The sequence below is a fragment of the Aplysia californica genome, unplaced genomic scaffold, assembly GCF_000002075.1.
Source record: "Aplysia californica isolate F4 #8 unplaced genomic scaffold, AplCal3.0 scaffold00217, whole genome shotgun sequence".
Taxonomy (NCBI): Eukaryota; Metazoa; Mollusca; class Gastropoda; order Aplysiida; family Aplysiidae; genus Aplysia; species Aplysia californica.
The window spans coordinates 511,586-520,527 of record NW_004797487.1 but is presented as its reverse complement, the minus strand read 5'-3'; the positions used below and the strand labels follow the sequence as shown (position 1 = coordinate 520,527).

The 8,942-nt window shown below is 39.2% G+C and overlaps 1 protein-coding gene across 2 annotated transcripts in view; it reads right to left on the bottom strand.

The window, feature by feature from the left end:
- Window positions 1–8,942, bottom strand: part of LOC101860741 (tRNA-specific adenosine deaminase 1) — a 24,397-nt gene that overhangs the window by 6,389 nt on the left and 9,066 nt on the right. For both annotated transcript variants that reach the window (XM_005099561.3, XM_035970081.1), the window contains 5 exons: window positions 6,848–6,984; window positions 4,001–4,429; window positions 1,885–2,125; window positions 899–1,113; window positions 86–194 (listed from right to left, as the gene is read on the bottom strand). In XM_005099561.3, the coding sequence (XP_005099618.1) occupies window positions 86–194; window positions 899–1,113; window positions 1,885–2,125; window positions 4,001–4,429; window positions 6,848–6,984 (1,131 nt within the window). The remainder of the gene's footprint in view (window positions 1–85; window positions 195–898; window positions 1,114–1,884; window positions 2,126–4,000; window positions 4,430–6,847; window positions 6,985–8,942) is intronic.

Genomic DNA, 8,942 nt, shown 5'->3' with positions numbered 1-8,942 from the left:
CCCCAAAAGAAAAAACCAAAACAGATTTACTACTGTAAACATTCTCTGAGTGTACAAAAGCTCAATAAGGTACAATGATGCCCACCTGGCTTTTGGCTTGTTTACATCAGTTTTGGTGATGCCCTGTCGCCGGCCGCTCACCGTGACGTCATGGTCAGAGCCGTTCGTCTGGGACGAATCAAACCACGCGATGGCTGGAGGGAGAGAATTGAGTCCGAAGAATGCAAGTCTTCAAACAAAACCTGCTCTGTGCTTTTGTTTGGTTTGTATAGATGTTTACAAGTGTGTGAAAGAGTATGACATGAGAATGCGGGTATATGTGAGTGTGATTTTGTATATAGGCCTATATGTTTGTGTGTGTGCATATTTTGTATGTGTGCCTACCAAAAAGTCCCACCCAAAACAACTCTCCCCACATCCAAAAATATATATAAAAACAAAGATGAAAACAAAAACACAACCAACAAATCATTCTCTACACAAACAAACCATAACCTCAAAAGATAATCATTTTGTCTACAAAGATCCACACATGGGTGGCTGGTGGGTGCTCTGGTGTGGTTTGTTTTGTTTTAGTAGAGGTTTTTACAGCGCTCGCAACTGCAGAAGATCATATGAGCGCCAGAAGATTAGAGGTGTTACAAGAGAATAATAAACATAAAAAAGAGGAGGGGAGATAAGGATGATAGATGTCTGATAGGAAAGAAGAAGCAAACCACACCAGAGCACCCACAAATTGCTCCTTCTTTCTTACCAAACATTTACCCTCGTTATCTAGCGCTCCCCTCCTTTTCTTTGTATGTTACTCTCTAGTAGCACCTAAAATCTTTGGCACTTATGACATAAAACTGTGATACAAATGCTGTAAAACTTTTCCTAAACCTAAAGTGCCACACACCTGCAGAGGAAGGCACTATATTCTGGTTTGATGTTCCGGACTTGGCTGCCAGATTGGCTTCTCTCTGGACAGCCGCCTTACTGGCCTCGAAGTCCTGGTCTGGGGCCTGAAGAAACACGGGCTGGTGGAGGTGATACGGAGCGGGGAACGACACGTCAGGGGACGTCAGCCTCATGTAGAGCGCTCTGCCCATCGCTGACTTACAGAATGGCGACCTGCGCAGAATAATACAAAAACATTCATTTATTCACACTATCAAGATATTTGTTTGAAAAATTCATACAGCCTAGTACACACAAAGTAAACACACATATAATATAGTGAACAGATATTTCCTTATACATGTATAATTTTTGTAAATATAATATAACACAAACATAGCGAAATTCATACAAAAGGAAGAGATTTTCATGTCCAGCTAATGTTGCTGTTTGCGTACTTGACTATATGATATATGTTCTTTGGTAAGATATAGTACAGTTTTTCTATTTCCTTTCAATTGACTTGCCTGTGAGATGACATGGTACATCAGAGTGTTATGAGATGACTTGCCCTGCACACAACATTGACAACAGTTTTTTTCTCTACAAAATAAATCGGTGTCTGTGGTGTAGTGGTTAGACATTTCACTGTCACAAGCAAGAGGCCTGAGTCTGGAGAAGTTTTCAAAAAATATCTTCCGTTTTTCAGCTTGGATGTCGTATTCCTCTCAGCCTGGATTGGCCTCAACAAGCAGGGTCGGAAGCTTGTCTCCGAAATTATCTAAATTGTGTTGATGGAGGCGTAAAAACATTTACATTTGTGACTAAGTAAACTCATAGGATCCAGAGTACACATTTAGATTATCAACATCCATAGACTTTGATTTTAATTCTTGACAATCTTCAAACACAGCATCTGGAGTCTGTTTGCATGGGGCAATCACATTGATAGTTTACCACTTGCCTCTCTATACTGACAGAAAGTTCGGGCAACTAACCACTCACCTCCCTACGGTGACTGAAGCAAAGTATATCGGCTCAGCAAGGAGCATGCTCAACAAAGCTCCCTGACACCCGAGCACATTCCACCGAGCCATCTTGTCGCTGCACGACAAACTCTCCGTGCGGTCGCCCCGGCCGGGCTTGGTCCTAAGAAGCCCCACCGTGTGGTACAACGTGGCCGGGGCGTGCAAATCCTGGCCTCCGCCCGGCACGCACTTCGCCCCCGTTCTATATATGTCCTCGGCTGAGGGGACGAAAACAGTATTTCTATGTTACAGTCACAATTTTGTTTAGTTTTGATTAGGTTTTTTTTACCCTGCTTATCCCCATCAACCGGCGCTTTTGTGTTTATTGGTTCTAACACTAACAAAGTGTGCAGCATTAAAGATTTTATAGTTATCTGAGTTAGTAAAAAGAAATAGGAGAAATGCTGTATCTCCTGAAAGTTCTTTCTTGACGATTTCTTTCCCCAATTGAAATGTTTCTTTATTTTTACAACGTGATAGTCTCCATGTTCTTTAAAACAGAATGTAAACCCTCATATTTGTCAATAATTTAATGTCAACCCTATATTTGTCAATGGTTTAATGTAAACCTTCATAATTTACTGTAAACCCTCATACTTGTCAATAATTTACTGTAAACCCTCATACTTGTCAATAATTTACTGTAAACCCTCATACTTGTCAATAATTTACTGTAAACCCTCATATTTGTCAAGCATTTTTTTTCATTTGTAAATGATTATTTACTGCAACAGATTAGTCTGCTAAAACAACAATGGCATTCCTACGGAGGCTCAATCATTGATAAAAGAATAATAATAAAACAGGTCTCTATCAGGACATGTAGACTTGACTCTTTCCTGTCTATGACAATGGGAGTATCAATTCACAACAAGTTTCATTTTGCATAAACATATATGCATTAGCGATGGTTTTTATTTTATAACAATCCTTTTCTCAGCGACAATAATTGATTATCTGAAATCTCTCCAAATTTGGATGAAAAAACCCTGGTTTTGAGCATATTTATTGGGACAATATAGACCTGCAGTCAATGACAGTAACAGAACCGTTTTTTCCTTTTTTTAAACAGAAAGACAGACCTCTCGTCCGTTTCAGTGCCGAAGATTAGAGGCGGTACAAGAGAGTAACAAACACACAAAAGAAGGAGGGGAGTAAAGACGATAGATGTTTAATAGGAAAGAAAAAGCAAACCACACCAGAGCACCCGCCAACCACCCACTTAGGACTCTGAAGATGTCTACGATTCAGAGCTAGATCTAGATTGGTCTGACAGTTTTGACAGTGATTTGCTGATAACTCACTATTCTGAGAGGGCAGGACAAATTTTTTTTTTTTCAACCAACAAAACACAGATGCTTAAACAAATGCCCCAAATACCTTCTACATAATTATCACTACCTTTAAAATGATACTAAATATGTAATATAAGGTACATGTTTGTGTAAAACTAGTTTCGCATTTCAAAAAATGTCACCAAGCAATACCTGGGCCATATTGAAAAATAATTCCAGCAAACTGGGGAAAAAATTATAATGGGAAAGAGTTAAGTCCATATTCTCCCAGAAAATTGGACCAGTCACAATATCTAGCTTGACAAGGTTACCAGAAGTCCTTAAAAGGCAAACAGCTCTAAATCCAACTTCTTTGTTAGACCATGGTAAAATTTAATGCTGTCAGACAAGTCGCTTCCTCAGAATTACAAAGTTTTATCTGACATTTTTGAGTTACTAGGGCCATGAGTCAGAAACCAAATGTTCCGTCAACACTATCAAAAACGTAAGATTATACGAAGTCGTTATCAAGATATTCAAAGAATTGAATACGAAAAAGCTTGAAATGTTGTGAAACTCAAAATTGTTTTCATTCCATTTCTCAAAACCAGGTACTGAGCTTATAGAAATTCGTAATTCTAGGGTAACAAAGTGTATTGTGGGGTACAACGTTTTAAGCAATCGAGATCCTCGAGTTTTTCTACCATAGTTAATATTGCCTTGAAGGCGAATACCAGACTTCAATTCAGGAGTATAAGTATAAAAAACTAACAGCTGATTTATGTTAATAAAGAGTTGTTATTTACAGTAAATGCTTACCCTCATCATTTGAGGCAGACTTCAGCTTCAAACTTCTGTCCTCCGAATGTCTTGCTTTTTTCACAACATGTCCAATGTTTTCATCATCAACACTTCCTTCACTTTGCTGTTTATTCATACCAGGGCTGCCTGATTTCCTTTTCCTACTCACAACATCCGTAATTTCATTTGAGTTTCTATATTCACACGAGTTCACACACCCCTCAGTGATAGAAGACTGGCAGTTTGTCAAAGCAGCAACTTTGTTACCATCTTTCTCAGTGGAATCATTATCGTTTTCAATATTCAAATCATTTTCCTCCGCTTTCTGAGATTGATCAGCACATTTCAGAAACTCTGATCCCAAGCTTCCAGTTGGAGATGCTCTCTTGTCAGAACTTCCTGTCTTCTCTTTCCGAGTTGACTTTGGGAAGATGGAGGCATCGCCACCTGTGGAGTAGCAGTCGGCACTTCACACACACAAGACAGAACAAGTTTATTTTGAACACAAACAAACAGCACAGAATAAACAGTTTGCTGAGCGGTTTTAGCTTAATTTATGAAAGAAAGAGTTTACTTATTTAATCTCTTATAAGTTATACCCTATTCTAATCTGTTTCCAACAAAGGGTTTTCATTTCTGATTCTGATAGTCTGTGATCAGTAGTTTCCATCAAATATTTATAACATCCACCGACACAGTAAAGTGAAGGAATCATAATAAGCTGACCAAAAAAATTAAAAGAAAACAAATATTTTGAAAGGTTCCTTTTGCAAACGTATGAAAGACAATTTCAAATCTCATTAACACCATGTAACATAAAAACAGCTAAAAAATCTCAGCCAGCCAGGAAAATGCTCCTTCAAATGATCAAATCATGTTGTTCCTACACGGCTGTTCAACTAGCCCGGAAACCGCTCCTTTAGTTGCTCCGTGCCAGCGGTCAGTGCCACCCATGTGTTGGTCATTAAATCCGCGGTCAGCCGTGCTCACTACCGTGATGCCAGTGGCGCGCCCCCACCTGCCCGTGTATGCATTTCCTCCAAATTATGGTGTCATTCCCACCCCGATATCTCCAGATCTAAAGATGTGATATCACCATATGACCCACCATTTTAAAGCCCAGCTTTCCCCCTAAAAGACGATATAACTTTGGTTGATCTCAGTTCACAACCTTGAATTTATCCAACTACATTCCCCAAGACGTTTTTCTATCGAATCGGGTTCCTTTTTCAGTGTTAATTGAATTTAAACGCCAATAACTTCGTAAAGCCACCATCCCTTTCATTTCTTTTTTTAAAATCTAGTAGGGATAAATATATTGTACAACTTGTGCAAGTTTCAACTTTGTGTCGTTTTTCTGTGATTTTTAATTAATTTTAAACATTATATAGACGTTCTCTAAGATGTGTTTCTATCGAATCGGATTCGTTTTTCAGTGTTATTTGAATTTTAAACGTCAATAACCTTGTAAACTCACCATCAGTTTCAATTCTTTTTTCGAAATCTAGTAGGGATAGGTATACTGTACAAATTGTGCAAGGTTCAAATTTGTGTCGTTTTTCTGTGATTTTTTTTTTATTAAAAATTTTATTTTACATAGATCTATACGTTCCTCGAGACATGTTTCTATCAAGTCGGATCCCTTTTCAGTGTTATTTGAATTTTGAACATCAATAACTTCGTAAATTCACCATCACTTTCAATTCTTTTTATAAATCTAGTAGGGAGAGGTATACTGTACGTACAAATGGTGTAAGTTTCAACTTTTGTGTCGTTTTTCTGTGACTTTTTTCTTCTTTAATATGATATAGAAGTTTTTTGTTCAGTGTTCACAAGATTTTTTTTGTTTGTGTTTTGTTTCAAATCTAGATCTAGCATCTCTTAAAATGTAATAATAATGATATAGTGTGTTTACTAATATTGTGACAGTAGGCTTAAATGCAGTTATAAGTGCTGACACCCTGACTGGTGATACCCGCGATCCTAGAGTGATACGTTTTTATCAAGAGTCGTCACATGTGACAGCTGGACTTGGGGAACTGCAGACATATTGAGAAAAGCCGCGAATCTCCACTCAAGACTTAATATCTTTGCTTTAGGCAATGACACACAGATGCAGCCAAGTAATTTTGAAACTTTACTCAATTTCTGACCCAATATCTTAGAATTGTCAAAATCGACAGCAGCTAACATGTTCAAATTTAATGAAATAAATCATGACCCTCTATCAATGTTTAAACATCTATTCACTTTTCATTCTTCGTCATCTCGTATTTCTTCATCTTAATTAGTTGCATGATTGCTCTAAGAAATATGTCAGATGATGCTTATTCAAAGTATACGGTTTTATGCACAGTTGGTGTTGTAGTTTGGGCTTAGTCGCAGGTTAAACAAAGCTGAAAACTGCAGCAATAACATTTTCATTGCGAATCTGTCAGTCAGGTATAATTCCCCGCGCTGACCTCTTGACCCGTTGGTAATGGCTGGTTCGAATTACGCTGAGCGTCGGGGCGCTGCGGGGTGCCGAAAGAACTAAAGTACTGCTCGTGAACAGCCGTGCCTATCCCTCCATTATTTCAAAGCCCGATCTTAGTTTTCCTTAGCACAACAATAGTCGCCTCTTTGATTCTTTCTTTGATTTAAGCTTACAACAAATGAAGATGTTTTACTTGAAAATGTGATCCGCACACATCAACTTCATCAGCACAATTCAGAACATTTGGGAGGTAAGCTGCTACAATGCCCTCAGTCGCGACCCGCCCAGGCAGGGTGGGACATGAAATTCCAGCTAACAGACAAAGCTACAGGAAACCTTACAGTTTACTGACATAGTTCAGCATTTCTTTATTTAGTGTGTTCACTCACATGGAGTATGGCTTGTAAAAAAATGGAAAGTAACTCCTGGTCGCAGACTGCATCGGTTGTCGTTGCTTGGGCTTGGCTTGATAAAGACGTCACTCGGCTGGCCAGCATACACTCTCTTCAGTTCCTCGTAAAGAAATCTGGACAATAAACATAAAGAGATTTGTTTGCCATTTTGACTGAGTCAAACGCACTTCTTGACACCGTAACGGTTATTAAGAAGCTAGCGGCAGGCTGCCTGGAAAAATAATCCAGGAAAGACAATGTAAATTCAGACGTCATTAAAGACTCGTTTGTGTGTTTTGTCAGAGTAAAGAGAAGCACATTGATACAGTGGAACTCGGATTCAACGAGAACTCGGATTCAACGAGATGAGATAGATTCCCCGTTTTTTTTCTTCTTTAAAATCAATAAAAATAACCTGGATTCAACGAGCACTTACATCAGCGAGCTCGGATTCAACGAGGTCGCTTCCAGGGTGAACAGCCCTGCAGACGTGGCTTCGCTCATTTTTCTCCCAGAACGAACTTGATCTATTCCCGGAAACCATCCATTGCACCTGCATCGTGAACCATTATAATTCAATTAGCCGATTGCATGCGACCAATCAGCGGCCCTTTTTCATACCAACACATGCATAGTTGGCACGCACACGTGTCTACTCTGGCGTGTGGCGGGGTTGGATAGGTGGCCTGCACACCTACGTGACAGTGTGTACATGTCAGGGAAGGGGGGGGGGGGGGCACTAGCGGTACGGGCGTTGAACATTGCAGATACAAACACGTCACAGTCTTTTTTCCCCTCGGCAACTGATCATTATTACAATAATAAGGTAGTCTTGACGTAGATCTACGTAATGAATTGTGCGCTGGTCTATGAAATCAAAAGTCGTCGTATGCTAGGCTCTGCACAGCAACACAACATTTTGGTAAACAATCGAGATGAAACCGGTGTGTGCATTTGAACGAATCGGTCTTTTTTTTTTTTTACACGGCTCATAATATGAAGGCATTTCAGGCACTACTTGTGACTTCTCTTTATACATTACTTGCTCAGTGCCTGTAATTATCTACACAAACCCTTGTGTTTGCTATAACGAACACTCGGATTCAACGAGATTTTAGGTCAGGCCCGGCAACCTCGTTGAATCCGAGTTCCACTGTACGACAATGGTTATTTAGTGGTGGGGAAAAGTAAGACAGACAAACAGAAAAAAAGAGTGAAAGTAAAGAAAAAAGAACCACCAGTTGTGTCCTTCAACCACCCACTCATTTAGATTTGAACACACATTTCCTCAGGATGATTGTACTTGCGACAAACTGTACACACAGAGACCAGCTGTGACTAAGCATCCCTCATCAACAAACATAAGTTTACTTCTAGTCAGATTTTGTCTTAAAAAAAAAAACACCAAAAAAGCAACAGCGTCTAGGTGTCAAATTTTTAAAGCTAAATTCACAGCACAGTGATATTTTGTCAAGCCTAAGAGGTAATTCAATGAAGAGAGAGAAAAATCAAAGTGTCAGCGGTGGTGGCAGAGAACGTGAGCAACATGGAGTACTCCCCGAACAAGATGCAACACACTCTAACATCGTACATTTTAGATTTACTGACAAAAGTTTGTATACATGTGTACGTTTTCGAGTTGTTGCTCATCCACGATGTGTGCCATACATTTCCTTTAAAGGAGCACATGCCATTAGAACTTTCGTGAAGTTGCTCAGTTTTTTTTTTTACATTTTCACTGTGGAGAAGAGAAGTATGCCGATCCCTTTCTTTCAAAAACCTCCCATAACATTTGACAAGCTTACTAGTTTTCCTTGAAGGTGTAGCAATAAACATCCAAGAAAGCGACGGGTTCACATGACAATGGGTTTTCTTTGAAACTCACTGAAAGAGGCATATGAAATAGATTGGCAATATAAGCAAAACAGCAGTGATACATACTACCGACCCCCCTCCCCCCAAAAAAAACAACAACCCCCAAAACAACCCCAATGCAATTATGTCCTAAAAGCTAAAACAATAAAATCAATAAGGCTAAAAGAAATATTAAACATACAGAACAGAAAAAAGAAATCTCTCATCAAGCCCCCCC